The sequence below is a fragment of the Coenobita brevimanus genome, chromosome 75, assembly GCF_032717465.1.
Source record: "Coenobita brevimanus isolate Jiangsu-jjx chromosome 75, ASM3271746v2, whole genome shotgun sequence".
Classification (NCBI taxonomy): domain Eukaryota; kingdom Metazoa; phylum Arthropoda; class Malacostraca; order Decapoda; family Coenobitidae; genus Coenobita; species Coenobita brevimanus.
The window spans coordinates 8,625,843-8,648,738 of NC_137028.1; the positions used below are offsets into that span (position 1 = coordinate 8,625,843).

Consider the following 22,896-nt stretch of genomic DNA (forward strand, 5'->3'; position numbering starts at 1 on the left):
TACTTGTCAACAAGTGGGTTGGTGAAAGGTTAATGCCCCTCCGCGGGTCCCCGTAGAACAATGAACTCAAATACAAACGGGTACCCCTTATGAGATTATGGCGTCTGGCTATAGATAGATGGACAGAAATTTACAGAATGAAGGGGAATTGTCCATGAACGAAATACCAAGACAGTAAACACATTTATTGCTAAAACACACACACACACACACACACACACACACACACACACACACACACACACACACACACACACACACACTTCATTCAGGCTATTATACAGAAACAGCCATCATGGGTGACAGCTGTACACATCAGTCCACGAGTACAAAATATTTCTCAGTTACATATGTTCATTAATTAGGCTTTAAACAAGAACAGATTTTAAAAAAAGAAGAAGAAGAAATCTTTGGCATTGATGTTAGACATACGAAAATGGAGCTAACATTCAGCGCAAGGAAGCAAAATTATTAACAACAGACTAACAAAACTCAAAGTATTATACAAAAAAAAAAAAAAAAAGTCCTTTCGGTTGCATAAAGGTTCAAAATTTGTACAGATATACACAAACTTAATCATACAACAATACTAACAGGTATTTTACAAAATACAGTTACTAGTGCAAGTGACACATGCCTCAGTCATACGTTGACGCCGTTTGTTTTATTCTTGCTATTTCCAGACGATTATACTTAGGGGAGAGTATGCAGTTCTCATGAGAAGCTTAGAATTATCTGGTTGAAGCACAAAAAATAAAATAAAATAAAATCATACACAAGTGGTTAACAGAGATCGTAAAGATGAAATTGTAAAGTATCATAAATATACCTGAATCATAAAAAAATATTTGTCAGAAGATTGAAGCATATTTTATCAGAACCATGGATGTGTGGTGAGCAACACTCCTTATGTTAACCTAGGAAACTTGTTGAAACCCAGGCTGTTGAAACCAAGCGCGGCTGACGAATCTGAAAAGAAAAGCTAACTTTAGCACCTACATACACGACAACAACAACAACAACAATAATAATAATAATAATAATAATAGCAGTAGTAGTAGTAGTAGTAGTTGAAATGCCCGGGATGAGGCTACCTAACTCAGTCCCTGCTCCAGCTACCAGCACAGAAGACCGTCTCAGGGATGGAAGGCAGCTTCTCTCCACCACCAAATAGCTGCCATGCAAGCGTCAGAGCAAGAAGGGCCTAGAGACCACGCCCACGCCGCAACTGGGTGCCCCTCTCGCCTCGAGCCGCAACCCAACCACCGTAGCAGCCAGGGCCCCAAGAACTGCAAACGGCTGGTGTTCATCAGTTGAGCACTGGCTCAAGGTGGTACTCCAGGAAAGGCCTGATGCATCTCTGGCCAGATGTTGATTTGACGTGACATCTCACCCGAACTGGCTCGCTGCAGTTCTGCTCCTGAATGGCCACGATGTATCCTGAGCCAAGATCTACGTGACATCCCTATTAAACTGGCTCAACGCAGTTCTTCCAGAAGGGCCACGATGTCCTTCCTCAGCTACTGAACTGGCTTGACATGGTTCGGCTCCAGAGTGGCTACGACGTTCCCCCTCACCTACTGAAATGGCTTGACGCAGTTCACCTCCAGATCAACCATTACGTCCCTTCTCCACTGCTGAGCTCGCTTGACGCAGTTCAACACTGGAAGCCACGACATATTCCTGACCAAGACCAGCCGCTGCCAGATACCACGACCCCCAGTGTGATCCCACCCCTTGTGTTCCCTCTTACATGTCCCCTCAGTCCCCTTCCCCCTACACCTGGAAAGAAGATCCCGGCGACAACAATAAACCACCTTGCTGTCCCGATTACATCAGGTCCCTTCAAACATCTCGGATAGCCACCTTTGGAAACAACACTCACTAACGTCTGTACCCTTCAGGTCCATAGGAAGAACTAGATGTCTCGTTCCCCACCTTTGGAACTAGAGTAGTAGTCTCTCCCTTTTGGCCTCTTGCCTTAAAATACACATCGAACGACACCCAGTCATACAGATGTAAACTCACCTCCCGGATCTCCCCCCTTATTCTGGTGTATAGACTTGGTGGCAGTCCCTAGAGACACATGGAATAGTGGTCCCTTCAGGTCCCCTAGTAAGACACATATCCCTGATTGACCATTTCAGTTACCTTATCTGTATGTCTCAGCATGTTCCAGACCTTATTGTAATAGTATTATAGTCAGAGTGAAAGAGTCGTAAAAAACCTGTAATCCTGCCACTAGGAGTTTGTGTCCACTCTGTACTATTAGAGTGTACCATAAGTGTGTTTTCTGTATTCTTTCCTCTTTAGAAGAACCCAGATAAACCCAGTTTGGTCCAGCATAACAATGGTAGCTAGCAGCAGTTCTACTGTACATACGGAGGAAAGGCAAAGCAGAGCTCTTTTCACACTAGGTACGGTACATGATAGCACAGGCGTCACGATGGTGGCTCAAAGGTCCCACATCGCCATACCCAAGTATGACCCAGAACTCTATGACATTACGACTTACCTGGAAATGGTCAGACTTATGTTGGACTTGGTTTACGAAGAGGACGTACAGAAAATCGCGGTATTGCTGCCTCATCTATACAAGTTGGTTGCCTTGGTAGCAAGGAAAATCAGTGTGACCTTAACATAGGCACACTTCACTAGAGCAGTGACGCCGTCCAACCTTCCTTCGATTAGGTTGTCACAGTGTGCTAACTGAAATGGAACTTAACAAATTAATCACTGGTCTAGCCGAGATTTAGTCTCGGACCCTCACGCTTGATACGCGCACACGTCACCACTGAGGCATAGAGAGGATCCCCATTTTGCCTCTATAGCAGTGCGTGCTTTTATACACCCCCTTACATCCTTCTTTTCTTCCCTTGGTGATTAATTTGGTGAATATCGAACACACAAGGTAGCATAAGCATCGGAGGCCACCATAGGGAGGCTGTGGACCACACCAAAACAGCCCATCTCCTGGATCAGGGACGCTGTCAGCTAACCAAGGACCAACATCAAATTGCCAACCATGCCCCGCCTCACATCCCACACCGCTGCCAACCAGTGTAATAACGAAAGTGAAACTTAACAGTTTAACCACTGGTCTGGCCAGGATTTGAACTCAGGCCCTCGCGCCTCATATGCGCGCACTTTACCACTGAGCCAAAGAGAGGATCCCCGCTTTGGCTCAAGGCAACGCGGGCTTTTATGCACCCATTACAACATTCTCACAATTAAACAATGTAAAATTCAAGGGAGATCTAGATGCTACACTGGCGTACTTGAGAAAATTCACCATGTCCACTTATGCCCATTTTAACAGAGGAACAACGGAATCAGCGCAAATTCGTGCACCTCGTACGGATCCTACCTGGCATCGTCCGGGAACACTTCACGAACCGCGACACTCAAGGAATCGACCAGGACATCATTACAGTCCAGCAACTACTGGTGGTACATGCAAGCAAAAACAAGCAGATTGGGGCTGTGTGCCGTGTCCCCGTCCAATCAAGCCAGAAGACAAAGGACTGGCGGAGGCAAAACCGCCCATCCTATCCCAGTCTCTCCTTCTCCACAAGGAAAACAGACACGGCAGGACAGCCATATCCTGATTGACCCAGAGGAATTCAGGGCCTGCAATGATTCCTGCACCCTGCACGATATGCGGGAGCATATTAAAGCTCGGCACTGCGGTCCAACTGCCGAACCTCAACACAAAAGCCTCATCCCATTGAGTATCGTGTTGTCAACAACAACACCCGGGGAGACAATGACACCCGGGGAGACAACAGGACTGGATCCCGAGGAAGAGGTCATCACGGAGTCAGCTAACAACTACGTAGATGATGAAGTGGATGAAACTGAGCCCTCTGAAGCTGGGCTGGAATTTTTAGGACTTCCCCCAGTGGCTCTGGTCCTGGCAGGGGCAACTAGCACCAAGTTTAAGACACCTATCTACATGTAGATTAGGCTTCACGGAGTCCCTGTGAGGCTCGTAGTGGACATGGATGCTACGCGTTCCTGCCTATACATGTGGTTTTACGGGGAAAAGCAGGCAATTTTTGAAAACCTTCAAGCCTCATTCACCGACCTGATCGGGACAGGGGACGAACCACTGGCCCTGAGAAGTAAAACTCCTCCCTTCAAGGTAACCACCCCAGATCCATCAGTCTACACTGACCACCCCTTTGTCGTCTTTGACTCGAGGTGTACGACTTTTGACGGCTAGCTTGGGTTGACCTTGTTACAAAAACTGGGGACCACTATCAACTGCCATTACCAACGCCTCCGGTTCGAGACCCACAACCCCACGGCCAGCCTGCACATAGTTACACAGGCCATTAAAAAAAAAAAAAAAAATCAAGCCCCACCATCAAGCCTGGGTGTGCCGCTGGGGGCCCCTGCCCAGCACCCATTGCTGTTCTCCCTGCAAATGGAGCAGCCCTTCAGCACGAGTTGCCTCATCCCCCCGGAAATCGTTCCCCCTCCCCCACCTCAGTGTCATAAGAACTGCCAGTGTCTCCGACGAACCCCTCATGGTTCCCAAAGGCCCAGTCATGGGAGACTTGGAAACTTTCAACACCCCCCCCCCCCTGTGCCTCCAAGTTCTAACCTAACCTAACCTGTTTGACACTTTAGGCCGTTATGGCCTAACCTGTTTGACACTTAAGGCTGTTACGGCCAAACTTTTTGCGGCCAGAACGACTGGGACCAATACTATTAAAGTGTACCATAAGTGTGTTTTGTGTTTTCCTTCCTGTTTAGAAGAACCCAGGTAAACCCAATTCGGACCAGCATAACAATAATAAACTGAAATCTATGATTACTAATATGCTGCATTCTTCAAACTGCACAAGTTTATATTCCTTTAAGGGCCTAAGTGCTCCCCAACCTTAACAGCAGTCATACGAACCGTGAGAGCGTCTCTTACAAAGAAGGGTTAAAACTATTGTGCGTGAAATTTCAGTTACATTAATACTTTATATACTTTCTCGCTCGGAGGGTTGTTGTTGCTCTTAGGACGAAGTATTTCAATGCGCGTACGTTATAGGAAGTTACTTAGTCGTATTGAACGAATGCATGGTAAGAGACAGACTAGGAAGTGTGAGACGGAGACCAAAAATAAGGTGGAGATATAAACTAGGAAAATATAACAGGGCTGGCGATGTGTCGTGGGGGAAGGGGTAGGCACTGAGTAGGGGGATATTTTTTTTTTCTTCCCTTCCCCCAACAGGATGCGATGTCGGGCAATGGAGACAAACTGTAAATACTCGTAGATCCGGATCCATACAAAAGCACAGTCACACAAGGTAGAGCTATCTCTGGTGACATTAATAGCCGTAAAACCACTCACTCACACACACACACACACACACACACACACACACACACACACACACACACAACGAAAAAGAAACAAATGGAAACAATGGTAATATATTCATAAACATAAATTTTGCACACAAATGGAAATCAGCAGAATATGTCTTTCCTTTTCACAAACTTAAAAAAAAAAAAAAAACGGAAGCTAGGAAAATGTCTTATCTCTGAATAAACGTCATTTTCAGCGAACGTTCACACAAATGGAAGTCAGACTTCATTTACTTATAAAATTTAACTAATGTCCACAGAAATGAAAGCTCAGATCATGTCTTACCTTTTCATAAACTTCAAGCGATTTAGGTTCAGGTGCTACAGTCTTTTCTTCTTTGGGATCAGAGGTTGTGATGCTGACCGGAGGAGAGGTGGCAGGCGGGAGCGATGAAGAGAGGGTAGGGTTGGAGGCCTTAAGGAAGTACTTTCTAAGGGGAACTGGGGAGATGTGGTACTTATGGTGAGGATAGTGGTGGGGGCGGTGAAGGCGGCGGTAGGGTGGATAGTGAGGTGGAAGTGGTGGATAGGGTGGGGGATGTCCGTAGCTAGTGGGAGGGTGGTGTGTAGGTCTGTGCTGGTGTTGAGGTTTCTTCGTTACAGTGCTTACAGTTTCGTGATTTTTTGATGTGCGTGTTTCCTCGCTACCTTCTTCTGTCTGCATCGTGAGAGGCAGAGTTTGGGGACTGGAAGTGGGTGTAAGAGTAACACTGTGTGAGTTCTTTACTTGTATCTCGTTCAGTTCTTCCGCGGGTGGCGCTCTGTGAGTAGGGTCAGATCCAGCCTCCCTGCCTAAGTAATATTTTCTAACATCCGGTGCTGTTTGTGGTCTTGTTTGCTTAATCTCTTCAATGACTCCTGTCAGGTAGAACTTACGAGGTGGAGTGTAGTCTATGAGTGCTGGGTAATGCCTGGGATGCCTAGCAGTGGGAGGCTTTGAAGTGTGGGTATCGATATATTGAGGGGGACTTGATTTTAGCGACAAGTTTTCCAGCACTGAGGTGGAAAATTCATCAAAAGATCGACCAAAACTGTTATCAAATTCCCTGGAACCGGATGCGTAGCTCTCTTTTATGGCCTCCAGCGGCTCCTTTCCGGGTATCCATGCAGCCTCCTCAGAAGTGATGCCCTCCTTTAGTAGTAGAGGAGGTGTCTCCCAAACAGCATACAAGAGTTGTGGTTCCTTGCCATTGCTTGGGCGGCTCAGGGGCAATGGTTCGTCGTCTTGGTGTCCCCAGCTGTACGACGCCCACACTGATCCTCGCGCTGCTTCACACATCCACCCTGAAGAAAATATAGAAAATAGTATGGTATGTTATGATATACTGTACGTGTCTCACATCACCCGGAAGGAAAAATGCAAACAGGTTGATGTGTTAATATTGCTATACCTTTGCCAAACATTTCACAGAAAAAAAATAAGCGCTCAGAGAGTGCATACCTCTGCCATTGCAGGATCCGGATCCAGATCCGCCCCCAAATTTAAACAATTCTTTCTTGGCCCATGGCCCACCCTTCCACAGTTCATTGAAATTCATTGAGAACTTTTGGAGATATTATGTGGACAAATAAAAAAATACTGGATCCGGATGATGATCCGAATCATCACCAAAATCTAATGGCTTGCTCCTTGCGCCATACCCTACCCCTCCAAAAAGTTTCAACAATATCCGTTCATAAGTTTTTAAGTAAACCTACTAACAGACAAACAAACCAACGCTGGCAAAAACATAACATCCTTGGCCGAGTTAAAAATATCCATCCTTACACAGTGATATGTGATATGCCACGCTCACCACATATCCATCGTCGAGAAATGAGAAGATAAAAATAGTATGTTCTAAACTCGCCACACTTCCACCACCACCACCATCATCATCTTCATAATCTATTTCTCACTAATAATCGCAGTGACTCCACAGTCACAGGTTCAAATGTTTCAATAATTCACAGAAAAAAATATAAAATAATAATAAAAATAATCACAGGTCAGGATGTGGAGAGGCTTCATTTTCATCAACAAGCAACTGGTACTTTATCCTTTCACTGCTTGCTCATATTTTACAACCAGAGAGTGTCATGTTAGGGGCTGGGACCCGAGCCTCGCGGGACCAAAGGCAGTAAATTTTAATCGGTATGCGGGTGGGATGTGTGGCGTCCCATCTCGGGGAGGTAGACGTCCCTGCCATGCATAGTCTTGGGTCTCCCTTGGGCGAGGAGTAGTACTCGCGAACCTCCCGCACAGCCAGGGTTACCACTGTACCAGGCAAGAAGGGGCACCTTTTTTATGTTTTTAAGTGCAGGTCTTGTCATTTATCAAGTAAAGAAAATTGTATACTGTGCAATGATGTCTCCCGCCAACGGATGTGATGATGCTAAAGTTCAGAAAGCCTCCTAAGAATTACGGTGACACAGAAAAAGTGGTCAGTGTTTGGAGGGCGGCGGTGACTCAGTCAGTAGAGAGGTGGCCTGCAGTCCTACCGGACCCAGGTTCATATCCCGGCTGGCGCAGGGAACAGTTTAAGGACTTGAATTTCCTAAAATCAGACTTTACTGATCTACCAGAAGACCCGCCGACATGTCGTAAAAATACCCCCTCTAATACCAATACACCAGTCCTGTATGAGACAGCCCTAACATGTATTCAATATGGACGGTGGGTATTAGCGCCGAAGTGGTGACATATAGAGGTGTATGGTATATACGAGGCCTACCGGGCCTTGAGAGCAGGCTGTGAAACCTATGCCCAAAGTCGGACACACACACACACACACACACACACACACACACACACACACACACACACACACACACACACACACACACACACACACACACACACACACACACACACACACACACACACACACAAAGATGTCACCCTCAACAGTAATCCTTAAGGGGAAAAAAATCAGCAATTGGGGTAACCAGCTTTGTGTTGGCATTAGAAATTTTGTACACCAGTTAGTTCTCAGCTTATACTCAGAATATAGGATGCTAATGATGATGATATCTGCAAACCGCTACAATACACAACACCACATCCCATATCTACCACTTCACAAATCTGACGTCCATCATACCAGCGTGTCACCACTTTTGTTCATTTAACAGTTGACGGAAGGTTCTACCTCATACGTGAAATGAAACTGTTATTATGAGGAAGGTATAGCCTGTACAACGAAGTCAAGAACTTTGAAGACCTGAATGGCGTGCATATGAATAAGAACTGTTTGTTCTTTTTTCTCTCTTTTGCTTATGGATCCTATTAACTCTGCTTTCATGGTAAAGCGAGATTTTATGATAGTAATGATGATGGAAGGGGAGGAGGAGGATAAGGGAAAAAGTAACGGTACATGGGAGCCACGGAGTTAAACTGTTATCAGACTGCATGATTATTATATGACACATGAAAGTGTTTGCAGGTTAGTTGGCAATCTTTTCAGCAGTGACCTAAAATGGATGAAATGGAATCCAGGTGAGGAAAAGTATTAAAAAACGACACGAGCTTTGAATGCTGCGGTTTTTGGTAGATGCGTTAGTTTGGAAATTAGGAAGTTTTGCATGCTGCAATTTGTGGTAGAAGCGTAAGTGTGGAAGTAAAGAAAGAGCTTGAATGTATAGCAATTCGGAATAGAAGTGTAAGCACTGAAGTGAAGAAGTAATATGAGGGGAGTTTTGATTGTTGCAATTTGTGGTTGTTTGGATGTGGAGAGGCCATTTTGGGGAGCTCTGACTGCTACAATTTAAGGTAAAAGCATGGAAGTGAAGAAGCCATTATTTGGTACTAGACCTGAACGGACAGATAGATGCTAATGAAACCTGGTTAGTATATTAATGGTGTACAGTAACGTGTAGTATGAGAATACCCCTATCAGAATTTACTATGCCATGTTCCGCCTTAGTACTTCCAGAAGAAATTTATTCACGTAATAAATCTTTAAATTTTAACCTTTTTAATCCCATAATACATTATATTTTACATTTTATTCTTACTATATCCAGATTATTGTATTTACTATGCACTTTTCGAGCAGGGAGGTTATGCTGCATATATATATATATATATATATATATATATATATATATATATATATATATATATATATATATATATATATATATATATATATATATATATATATATATATATATATATATATATATATATATATATATATATATATATATATTTACAAACCTCAAACCTCTACGCTATTTGGACTCTAAGTATAAAAAAAAAAGAAAAAAGAAAAAAGAAAGAAAGAAAAGATTCTTGCCGCAACAAGAATAAATGATGAATGAAAGTGTCATATTTGGGGACTCGTCTTCATTTGGGAGTCATTTAGCATATTACACCTTGAAATGTTCTTGTATGCTACTTATATCGTTTTAATCTGACCTTTGCTTGCATCAGGAACGTACGAGAGAATTTTGATGTGTTACATATGCAAAAGAAATTGCAAAGGAGGGAGGTGTTACGGAATCTCTAGTGCCACTTAGAATACGTCTGTCAGGCTGTCTTTACTTACCGAGCGCCAGACAAAGCAGAAGGCGACGGTCCATCTTCCTCCCCATCACAACCACCACTGAGGGAAAGGTACCGCCGTCTGCTAAAGTGATCCCTCACTTTCGCTGCTGTCTACAGCACCTTGATTTCTAAGACGCCACAGCAGCCTTTTTCGACGAATTGTCAGAGGAATTAGGGGGAATATGTGGCGGTGGAATTGGTGGAGGAGGGTGGGCTGGAACTGGCGTAGAGAGGGGAATCTTGTGTGTCTCCATGCGTATTCTGTAAAAAATTATCATCTTTATCATCATCACCATTATTGGTCCACTTTCTGCCAATATATGGGCTGGGCAGAATCCATAATTAGAAACAGGAGAGCACATTAAAGTGAAATGGGCCATACATCCATATCATCACCATACGGGCCTTCGAAATTCTCGACTGCACACCACAGGGATATAGCCTACTCGTACATCCACACTTGTGCTTCATGTGAGTTTGTCGGTCTCATTATGATTAGAGGAACATTTTCTTTTTGTTCCAAAATTAAATGGAAGATTATATCCCGCGTTAACAGTGTCAGAGCACATACCCAGGTTACAGTAAACAGCTCTTGCCTTCAGTGAACAGCTATTCTGCCTTTTGCTCTGTAAGTATTCTGTGTTAAGTAAGGCAGTTATGATACTCGTATATTTCTGACTTTATGTACCTTTTAAAAAGTTACTATAGTTTTGCTTTTATTCTGAAGCAAAGGATGAAACATTTGTAAGAATGTACAGTACTATAATTTGTCCTGCCTCAGTAACCACATAGTCTACAGAGCGTCAAAATAACACAACTATCTAGGAGACGCCATCATTCCTTACATTAACACATCTCACACTACCTTACATACACACGTCACATTGCCATACCGCATACTGCCATACTTCATCTCACACTACATCTCACGCTACCATACTTCATACTACCACACTTCATGGAGCCACACCTGACACTGCAACATCTCACACAACAACACTTTACACTACCTGATCTCACACTGCAACATTTCACACACACACACACACACTTCAGAGTCACGCCTCACGTTGTCACAGTGCCACACCTCCCATCATCCACTGCACAGATGTTTTTCTACAACCATGTAATAATTTTCAAACATCCTGTAACATTTTTTTGCAATACTGATCGTTAGTCCATTAGTTGCATAATTGTTATTCCTACTCAAGAGTAGTTTTATGAGTGGCTTTGGAGATTCGTAACACCTCTTCCATAGCTATTTGTTCTGCACCTTTCACCTGAATATCCTCTTGCGTGTTATTGAAAGAGGTGCCACGAAGTCTTATATAGGCCTACCACTTACGATACAGGCCTAAAGTCAGACGGTTTTTTATAATCAGCTGACAGAAATCCCCAATTGCAAAAAGGTTTAGGTCGTTCAATACATTATTATTATTATTTTTTTTTTGCTACTATTTTTGCCTGTCCTGAAATTTCCATCTCTGCGTCTTATGAATGTTGATTGATAACAAGAGATTATCACCAGAATAAGTGGCTAGTCACGAAGAAGTGCTGTGGAGGGGATGTACAGAGGAGCTGTGGTACTGTCTTTATCAGCCACTAAGCTTCGTGAAATGTAAAAAAAAAAAAAGAAGAAGGAAAAAAAGAAATCTGGGCCAGGTTAAGGTGAAATGATGAAACCAGACGATTTTATTCAGATGCAGGGGCGATGTCTTGTAGCGACAGGGATATTGATGGCTATATCAAACCCCTCCAGTTCGAAAAATCTCTCAAAGGCTGAGTAAAATCGTCTGGAGATAGGAAGAATAACATGAAAATACATCATGGGATTGAAGAATTAATGATAAGATCGTAAGCCTCCTCCTCCTCCTCCTCCCTCTTTTTCTTCTTTGCAGCCCCTCTAACCACAGCAGGTTCAATGTGCTGATCATACAGTAAGAATCAAAAGTTCGCCATCTGTTCCACTTAGACTGCATCACACTTTGGGCATGTCCGTCACTTTCCTCCTTGACGCATTGTATCAAAGAGAATCCTTTATGGACAGAATCATATCAAGCATTTCTCAGAAGTATTGCAAGAGAAACAGAAAAAATGAAATATTAGGCGAACTTTTGTCACGTTCTGTACGCACTTCAATTTCTGTAATGGCACACACACACACACACACACACACACACACACACACACACACACACACACACACACACACACACACACACACAGCTCATTCGGTAACAGCTTTCCCTTGTTTTATGTGTGTGGGCCTTCTCTCTGCAATCACCCTTTCACTACGGTGACGTTCACTCCGGTATTATTATTATTATTATTCCTGCTGCTGTCTAACAATGAGGGGGGTTAAAGGCTAACTCCAAAGGGTTTAAAAAGCGCTCCATCAATCCATTCACAGTACCGTGCCTTTTTCTTTCCATAATTCTTGACGGATTACAAAGTCCTCTATCAACTCTTTCCCAGTACATTGTTTTTTTTTTTTTTTTTTTTAAATTTCTTGACAGGCATTAAAGTTCTCCATCAAATCTTTCACAGTACAATTTTTCTTTTTAATTCTTGAAGGGTTACAAAGTTCTCGATCAACTCTTTCACAGTACGATTTTTTTTTCTCTTGACAGGTTACAAAGTCCTACATCAACCCTTTCACAGTATGATTTCCTCTCTTGCTCCCGTCAGACGATATTATTCAGCAGAAGACACATAATACTGGGGGTTAGTGTACACTCATTAATATTGTCGTCAGTAGGTATTTGACTACACGTTTTATGCAGCCATAGGAAAGCTTCACTGTACTCGTTTTACTTTGGCTTGGCTTGAAGTTGTCGTCTCTCCCTCTTGAGTGCTGAGCTGGACGAATTGGTTAACACTATACTGTTTTTTTTTTTTTTTTTTTTTTTTTTTCCCGAGGCGAAGATGCACTTGACAGGTTGGTGATGATTGGCTGAATGCAACATTACTTCATAATCTCTTTACTCTTTAGCATTAATTAATTAACAGCATATATCTTAGGGGGAAATTTGGGGTAGTAAATGTTATTCGGACATCGGTGCGTTCAGCCAATCATCACCAACCTGTCAAGTGCATCTTCGCCTCATAGAAAAAAAAAAAAAAAAGTATAGAATATGATACATGTCCTGAAGGTGTGTTATAGAATGGGCGTAGAGCCGTTGCATTATCTATATTTTACCAGTGAGGTACGTGACTTGAAACTGCAAAAGGACGATAATCTAAGTTAAATGAAAGGACTATAGTCAAAGGATTAAAAGTTATGTTTTATCTCATCAACTTATTCACTGGTCTTATGGCAGTCTTCTGCTTGCTTGATCATTGACAGACTTTTACAGTGTAATTGTCTTAGGGTTAGTTGGAATAGCCATACAAATGCTGTTGATAACCTTACAGTTAATTAGTAAACCTGACAGACAGGGATGAAAATAAAACTTCAGGTGATAACAACAACAACAACAATAATAATCATCATCATCATCATCATCATCATCATCATCATCATCATCATCATCATCATCATCATCATCATATTGATGACGATGATGATGATGGTCACTGGAGTATATGATCCAATCCCAACTTACCACGCACCGTAGTAGTCTTTCGGAAAAGGGCCAGGAAGACAGTTATAACAGAAGTGTATCAATAACCTATCTATATATCATCCATTCCACTATTGCCTCATCTAGAGCGTATGAGCCCAAAGCTAGTCTACGTAATTCAGACATTTAAAGCTGGTGCGACCAGCTGCTCCACCCTAAACGGTATTATGTGAACAATAAACCCCAATCAGCCCCCGAATGTAAACCCTTTATTAACAACCTCAGACAGGAGTAGGCGGGATGGGCAGGAATGGTGGCACAGTTTTGGGCCAGTACACCTTGAGAAGATGGGCGTTGTAGGAGGGTTGAGATGTGTGCTGTCAAGGTTTATATTGAGTCGAAGCTTGCCCTTGAAGGACAAGAATAGTAGCAAATTAAATAAATAAATGAAGATAAAAACACCACTCTAATATACTTGTCGTCCTGGAATGCAGTAAAAAAAAAAAATCCATTTTGTTAAGCAGTAGAATAATGAACTTGGTGTCCATCATTCCCGCAACAACCACCACCTGTGCCATCCTCTCTTCACCCTACGCACAGTTTCTTCATCATGAAAGCTGCGGCAACACCCACTCATCTATAGTGGACGCGCCGACCGCAAAGACGTCTTAAATACGAGTTTACTCCACCTTTTCGCTTTCCCCGGGGACGCCATTGCCGCTGCGCTGGTGTTAGCAGAGTTGTGACTCACTCCTAGTTGAATAAGATTGTCTGGCATAAGGTTAAATAGGATGCTAGAGGTATCTCAACCATGAGACCGTGAACGGTAATTAATATTATTAACACTCTCAGGCTCCCGCAATCTCGCAGTGGAGCAGTATTGTCTGACGTTAGCTGGAATAAAGTACTAGAATTGTTCTGACCAAGAGAGGCTTAATGGAACAAGGTACAAAGTCTTAGACAACCTATAAAATTTTTTCCATGTGCTGATGTAGTGTTATTTGTAGGTCTGTAGTGCAGGCCGCCCATGACGAGGCTATGAAGGGTGAATCTGTCATTAATACATGTGGTAACTTTCATTACAGCAGCCACCTGCCAGTCCAGGCCGCAACAGCTGACTCAACCATTCTGTTATTTTGACGGTAATGCCAGGGGAGATATTACCGGCACATCACAGCCACTGGCGGCCTTTCTACTACCTGGCTAGAAACGGCAAAGAAATCAGTGTAACAGCCACTTTTAGAAGATGAGTTGATTATAAAGTTAATGGACAACACTGTTTCATAAATTTCCTACATTATGTTAATTTAATGGCTGCTTTGTCATCACTCAAGATTGCCAAATTCTGTGTTGCACGAGAATGTGTATTTACTTACGTATTCATCGATAATTTACACAAGATTGATTCAGGGAAAAAATATGAAATACTAGGGCGTAAAGCACTCAAGCTAACTGTATTGTTATTATGGAATTAACTTTATACTTTCTAATCGCATTACGTAATAATATCCAAAGTTCTTACTTGTTCATCATACTGTATATTTTTTTTCTCGGTCCATATATTTATAATACTGTACTTGGCCTTGATGGGGGTGGTATTTTATAGTTGATTTTTTTTTTCGTTTAGTTCTAAATTAATATTTGAATATGCGTGAAGAAAGCGATCGAAGTGAAAGCGTTTTTTTTTTTTTTTACTGGATTTATGAATGGTTAAATGAGGAATGTCAGAAGAAATAGGGTGATGGCCAGCGGGGTGTACACAGGGAAGTCGATGAAAATTGTTTTGTCTTGTAAATTTGTGCAGGGAGAGAGTTCATTATTTCAGATACCTTTATCAGGCATAGTATAATCTACATATATACAGTACATGTGTAGCGGAAAGCAAGACGGAAGAGGAGCTAATTGAAGAACAGGTGTTAATCAATTGTGTGTGTGTGTGTGTGTGTGTGTGTGTGTGTGTGTGTGTGTGTGTGTGTGTGTGTGTAAATTCACCGGGTCGGGTCGGTCAGGATCACTTGATGGTCGTGATCGTCAGCTTTTACCCTCCCGGAAGGGAGCTGAGAGCTCATATAGTCCGATCTAAGGGCAAGGCTGTGACCTTCACACACTCACACACCCGTCCCCTTGCTCAAGGGGGACAGTAACCACCCACTTCGTCAGTGAAACTTTTCGCAACCTGAGCGAGGCGCGAACTCCCGTCCACCAGTTGGCAGGTGAGAGCGTTACCACTGCACCAGCGAGCGGTGTGTGTGTGTGTGTGTGTGTGTGTGTGTGTGTGTGTGTGTGTGTGTGTGTGTGTGTGTGTGTGTGTGTGTGTGTGTGTGTGTGTGTGTGTGTGTGTGTGTGTGTGTGTGTGTGTGTGTGTGTGTGTGTGTGTGTGTGACTGCATAGGATAAAGGTACAAAATCCAGGAGCAAACAGATGTAGAGGATGACAGGAAGACCCACATGTTCCAAAAAAAGTATTAAAGCTCAAAGAGGGGGGAAACAAAGTGAGGAGCTCAGAAGGGGAATGGAGAATCGATTGGTCAGATATAACTTGGAGCAGATAGAGAAACTGGAAGGTGTGAGTAAGGTGTTTAGAGAAGGAATATGTACGGCATGTAAGGTGGTGTGTTGGGTTAGGAAAAGAAGTGTCGCGTATGAAAGACTAAAAGGAAGAGCGTGGAGGAGTAAAGCGAAACGAGCTGTTGAAGAGAAGGTTGGGTGGGAGAGAAAGGAAATGAGGATGTGAAGAGTCGAAAGAGATTTTTGTCTTGAGAGAGAGAGAGAGAGAGAGAGAGAGAGAGAGAGAGACTGTGGAGTTCAGATGGAACAGGGCACCGGTATGTCAGATGCTGTTTTGAAAGGACAGAGAAAGTAAGAGAATGATAGAGGAGGTGTAAATGAGGAAAAAAAAAATATCAGAATACTTGTAGAGAAAAAGAGAAAGTGAACAGATGGAGGGAGATTTTTAGCAAGTTGTTGAACGCAGAAAACCAAAGTAGTGCTAGTGTGAATGGTTTGGAGAGCAAGAGAGGCAAGAAACGAGAATGAACGAATAGGACAGAAGTACATACATGAGGCACTGAAATAATTAAATCAAAATGGATAAAGCACCAAGTATTGATGGAGTGTACTGCGAAACGTTGAAATATGAGGGAGAGAGAGTGACCGAATGGACCTGGAAAACGAGCATTTTGACTTGGGAGAATGATAGAGCCCTAGAAGACTGGAAAACAGATATAATAGTTCCTTCATGTAAGAAGAAGAGGAGTGTGTGGGAGATATAGAGGTATTTGCCTTCTCTGTGCCATGGAAAGGACAGCAATGTGAGGGAGAGAATAAGACAGTTGCGGGAAAGAGAGAACCGAGGGAATATTAGGGGAGGAGGAGAACCGAGAGATAGAGAGGAAACTTTAGTATAGCAAGAGAACAAAGAAACTCAAGGACGAAGAGAGAACTGAGTATATGATATTTAGAGAACCAAGGAAAGGGAATGTTAGGGTAGGGAGAGAACCAAGGGAATGTTAGAGTAGGGAGAGAAATGGGGCATATTAGGTTTAGGAGAGAACCAAGGGAATGTTAGGGTATGGAAAGAATCAAAAGAATGTTAAGGTAGGGAGAGAACCAACAGAATGTTAGGGTAACGAGAGGACCAGTGGAATGTTAAGGTAGGGAAAGAACCAGTGGAATGGTATAGTATGCAAAGAACTGTGAACATTAGGGGAGCGGGAGAACTGGGAGAATGGTGGGGTGGGGAGAGAACCAAAGGAATGGTTGAGTAGAGGGAGAAGTGAAGGAATATTAGGGTAGGAATAGAACCAAGAGAATGTTAGAATAAGGAGAGAAATGAGAGCATACTAGGGCAGGGAGAGAGCCAACGGAATGTTAGAGTGGGGAGAGAAAGCCTGAGAGAAACTAGGCAATGCTAGGATAGGGAGAGAACCGAGGGCAGCTGTGATTGGAGTCATTTGGGACCACTTGCTGACTGAATTAGTAAATAACCAATCAAGTGACTGAGAAGTGGCGAATGAGTGGGAAATTAGTGAAGTGTGAGTGACTGAGTAAATGGAGTGAGTGACCGAATGGTTAGTGAGTGGTGAATGAATGGGGAGCGAATGTGTGATTGAATGGGTGGGGAGTGAGTGAAATTAGCGAGTAAATTAATGAGAGTGAATGAATGCGGGAGTGAGTGAATGAATAATATAGGGACTGAGTGGGGTAGCAACTGGGTGCCTGAGTGAGTGACTAACAGCGTGAGTGGAAAAAAGTATGAAGGCAGGGAACAATTACATCATTGGGAGTAGCATGTATGGAGACGGAGTGAGTGGGAATGGGCGAAGAGGAAGTACAAGTAGATATGCAGAGTGGTGGAGGGGAGTGTAAAGTGGGATGGGGTGATGCTGAGTGTTTAAGTGGATGAAATGTGTGATGAGGAGGGAATGGAGGGAGGGAGTGAGGAAAGTGAGATGGCTTGGAAGCAGTAACGGTGGAGTTGGAAGTAAAGGTGCATGGAGTGTTAATGGGGAGGGAGGGGGAGAAGCTAGTGACAGATGGAGGAAGATGTGAGTGGGAAGAGAACGAGTGACAGGTAAAGTGGAGATTGACTTTCGTAGAAGGCGTTGAGGAATATACAGAGGGAAAAGGGGAAAGGCAAGATAGGTGGGAAATGGTGGTATTGTGAGCTATGTATTGCCAGGAAGTGTGGGGAGAAACTAAGGGGAGAAAATTAGTGGAGAAAATTAGTCCCAATGATGTAATTGTTCCCTGCCTTCATACTTTTTTTTAGGAGGAGGTGAGGAAGAAGATGGAGAGGGCGAGGAAAGGAAGTAGAGAAGGAATAAGGGAAAGAACGGGGGAAGGAAGAGATGACAAAAGGATGAGGTGAAGAGTGATAGCGTCCAGGGATAAGTGGAGAGAGAGATAGATAGATAGATAGAGAGAGAGAGAGAGAGAGAGAGAGAGAGAGAGAGACGAGGAGGTGAGAGGTGAGAATGGGTGAGAGGCTGAGAGAAGGAATGCGGTGAGTGGAGGAATTAGGGACTGTGAGAGGAGGAAAAGAGTGGGGGAGTAGATCATGGGAAAAATAGGGGATAATGAGGGAAATGAGAGAGATGAACCGACACAAAAGATAGAGTTAAGTGCAGAATATCAGGTAATAATTATGAGGTACGGTGAACGAGGACGTAATGAGAAAAGTAGTAAGGTGGATACAAGGTGGGGGAAAAAAGAGTGGAGGATAAAGCAGAATGTGAGGTTATGGAAGGTGTAAGAGAGAGGCAGGAGGGAGAAGAGAAAGAAATAATGAGGAATGATGTGGGAGATTGGGGAGAGAGGGGGGGGGAGGCAGAAACCGTGAAGGGAGAATTTCTTATTCATCAGTGACATCCGTCCCATTCTTGAGTTTGCATCTGCCGTTTGGCATTCTGAATATGCTAATGACTTAAAACTACTAGAATCTGTACAACTCAGATGGACCAAGCTCGAACATCCCGTCTATGAAAAAAGACTGGGGAGGCTGCTGAGACAGGATATGTTGTATTGCCACAGAATTTTTGGTGGATTATCCAGCATCAAACCTGAAAATTTATTTGTCCTAGCAACTGCACCTGGCACAAGGGGTCACATATTCAAGATTTACATTGAACGTTCCCAGGTAGAACCTAGAAGATTCTTTTCCAGTCGGGTAGCTCACACATGGACCTCCCTGTCTTTAGAAACAGTTGAGGCCAAAAGCGTGGAAACTTTCAAGCGACAGTTACACATAGCACTAGGTGATCAACTATTTAGTTACAATGACTATTAAATTTGGGCCATCTCTCCATCTCAAGAGCTGATTTGGGCCTATAACTCGTCACCTCAGCGGATTGTATGCCTAAAAAAAAAAAAAATCATTCTTAGCAACTTCTTGCAACTAGTTCCCGTCACTATTCCATGTTTAACACGACCCGTTAATGCTAAACTCCCTGAAGACACATTTAATCAGCCTGTAGTAATTATTCATGTAACTATATTCTTGCTCATTTGACTGGCGTACCTGTCACCGTGTCAAGGGCCGCTCACTTCCCTTGTCTATAATAGCTGCTGGTTGGAATGAGGATCTGTGATGGCCCCCACCACCAGGTAAGATTACCATGTCTTAAGAATCGATTAATTGTTGTTGCTCAGATTAACGTCTCGACTTAGCTCACTGTACATTTGATCTTCTATGTTTCTTAGCTTGGCTGATTTCTGCATGCTAAAATCAGTTTGAAATTAAACGTAAGAGTTCATGCTGATACATAGGCCTGTGGGAAACTGGTCCAAACTCGACAGAGGAAAAGAAGAGCCTATCATGAGATGCGCGTTATCATGAGATGCACTCAGTGGTTATCACCGCAGAAAGGAGAGAAGCAGTGTTGCCAGCCCCCAAATAGCTCTCCGTCCATTCTGAAATTACCCTACATGGATTTCCCTTCATTACCTTACGGTTCAGGATGAAAATATTACTCTGCTACATGGTATACTGTTTTTATTTATATGCCGGTGTATAGCAACAACAAAAAGTGTGGGTTCTCTTGTTTAGTGCAAGACTAGGCCTGTACCATATCTTCCTGGAAAAATAATAATTTGAATTTAATTGCAATTATAAAATCTTCCTGCAAAAATAATAATTTGAATATACAGTACAATGTAGATATTGGGCCTAGCTAAATCAAAATCAACCCTCTCGATAAATAAATAAGCATTCTTAAAGATTTATTAGAAGCAAAGTTGGGTCTGGTTAGTACTTGGATGGGTGACCGCCTGGGAACACCAGATGCTGTTGGCATCCCTACGTCAAGTGGGGTTGGTGGAGGGTTAGTGCCCCTCCCTGTAAAACAATTAACTCTAAGCCCTTGGCCACCCTGTCTGGGATACATGGCGTCTGGCAATGAATGAATGATGATGTATCCTTTTCAGCCTAAAACAGAACGAGCCACCCCCTGGGGGTAGGGTTTTTTTTCAAGAATACTCCCCCAGTATCCCCGCTTGTCGTAAAAGGCGACTAAAAGGGTTGGCGGAGGGTTAGTGCCCCTCCCCGGAAAACAACTAACTAAAAAAACAAACAAGAAACCTCGGACAAGGACTGACCAAACGATTACGACCCAGGACCGGACAAAGGACTTGGTAATGGGTACATGGAATGTAAGAGGAGCGAATGATGAGGTGAAAGAGAGAGAGATTCTCCAGGTGCTTGAGGGTGCGAGTGTGGATGTATGTGGAATAACTGAAACAAAATGGAGAGGAGAAAGTGTGAGAGAATGGAAGTATGGATGGGGTATATGTGCAGGAGTAGGTGAGAATGAGAGGGCAAAGGAAGGAGTATGTATAGTTGTGAGTAAAAGATGGAAGAAGAGCATAAGACAGTATGGATCAGTTGGGTCAAGGATTGTGTGGGTAAAGTTGAAAGTTAGAATACAAATGTGGGCGATTGTGTGTGTGTATGCGCCAACGCAAGATCGTGCTAGAAGAGTGAGAGAAGAGTTCGGGACAAATGTGGAAGTGTGCATGGAAAAGTTTGGAAGGAATGAGAGAGTGTTTTTGATTAGTGATATGAATGGTAAAGTTGGGAATGTGAAGGTGGATGGAATAGTTGGTGAGTGGGGTGTGCCTGCTGAGATAGATGAGAATGGGAGTGCGTTAGTGGACATTTGTGCTGGGAGGGGGTTGGTGATAGCCAATACCCTCTTCAGGCATAAAATGATCCACAGGTATACATGGCAAGTGATGAGAAGGGTGGGTGGTGAACTGAATGAAAGGAAGGCAATGATTGACTATGTGTGTGTGGATGAAAGGATGCGAAGATGTGTAATGGATGCAAGAGCTTATAGAGGTTGGGGGAGTGGACTTTCTGACCACTACTTGGTGGTGGCCAGAATTAGGATTCAAGTAAGATGGTGGAATAGAAGGGAAAGACGAGAGGAAGGAGTAGTTGCAAGGAGAGTGGAAAGGTTACAAGAGGATGAGAAAAAGGCAGAGTATAAGAGAGAAGTGGAGGAACGATTGGGCAAATATGAACTGGAGCAGATGGGAGACGTGGAAGGTGTATGTAGGATATTTACAGAAGAAATATGTGCAGCATGTGATGTGGTGTGTGGAAGGAAGAGAAGACGGAGGGGGGTGCAAGGAACAGCGTGGTGGACTGAAGAGGTGAGACAGGCTGTGGCACAAAAGAAGAAAGCATACAATGAATGGATGAGAAATAGGGGCGTGGAAGAAGTTGAGAGGCGGAAGAGAGAGTTATATGTAGAAAGAGAGAGGTGAAAAGATTAGTAAGAGGGAGTAAGAAGAAAGTGGATGAGGAATTTGGAATGAATTTGGAATGAATTTGAGTGTAAAGTGGAGGGACTGTAAGAAAATGTTCTGGAAAGAGGTGAAAAGAGTATGACAGGGTGGAAGTGAAGTTAGCAGGGGAGTGAAAGATAAATATGGTAGATTACTAGTGGAGAAGGGAGAAAAAGTGAGCAGATGGAGAGAACACTTTAAGGAATTGTTGAACACAGAGGATGGAAGTAATGCGAGTATAAGTGGCTGGGGAATGGCTGGAAGAAGGAGGGAGGTGAGAAGACAGGAAGAAATCAGTAGGATAGAAGTTGTGGAAGCAATGAAGAAAGTTAAATCGGGGAAAGCCCCAGGAATTGATGGAGTGTGTGGTGAAATGCTGAAGCATGGGGGATAGTAGTAGAATGGATATGGAAGATGTGCAGATTGGCCTGGGAGGAAGGTAGAGTCCCGGAGGATTGGAAGTCAGGTATAATTATTCCCTTGTACAAAGGAAAAGGGGAAAAAGAAGTGTGTGGTAATCATAGGGGCATTTGTCTTCTTAGTATAATAGGAAAAGTGTATGGTAGGATACTTGGTGACAGAGTTAGAGAAAGAACAGAGAAATTAGTTGAAGAACAGGGAGGCTTTAGGAAGAGAAGAGGTTGTGTAGATCAGATATTCTTAGATCTTTAGTGGAAAAGTTTCTAGAGAAGGGAAAGAAATTGTATGCGGCTTTCATGGATTTGGAGAAAGCATATGACAGGGTGGATAGACAAGGATTGTGGAAAGTATGAAGAATATATGGAGTAGATGAGAAGTTGTTGAATGCTGTGAAGAGTATGTACGATGGTGGAAGGCTGCAGTGCGTGTGGATGGTGAACTAAGTGAATTTTTCTCTTTGAAAGTTGGGTGGAAACAGGGATGTGTCATGTCTCCATGGTTGTTCACTATGTACAAGGATGGGGCAATAAAAGAGGTACAAGGTAGGGTAGTGGATGTTGGAGTGGCCCTGGTGAGAGAGGATAGTGTTTGGAAACTCCCTGTACTGTTGTTTGCAGATGATACTGTGTTGTTGAGTGAAGACGAAGGGGAGCTGCAAGGCTTGGTGGATGAGTTTGGGAGAGTGTGTAAGAAACGGAATCTAAAGGTGAATGTAGGGAAGAGTAAA

General features: G+C 43.2%; 1 protein-coding gene across 1 annotated transcript; it reads right to left on the reverse strand.

Moving 5' to 3' along the window:
• Positions 1-275: 275 nt before the first annotated feature.
• On the reverse strand, positions 276-10,095 carry LOC145407999 (uncharacterized). Its single transcript, XM_080278802.1, has 3 exons — positions 9,900-10,095; positions 5,654-6,651; positions 276-969 (listed from the first exon to the last, which is right to left on the reverse strand). Exons 1-3 carry the CDS (start codon positions 9,943-9,945, stop codon positions 913-915), a joined length of 1,101 nt encoding a protein of 366 aa, XP_080134928.1. The 5' UTR covers positions 9,946-10,095; the 3' UTR covers positions 276-912.
• Positions 10,096-22,896: the final 12,801 nt, after the last annotated feature.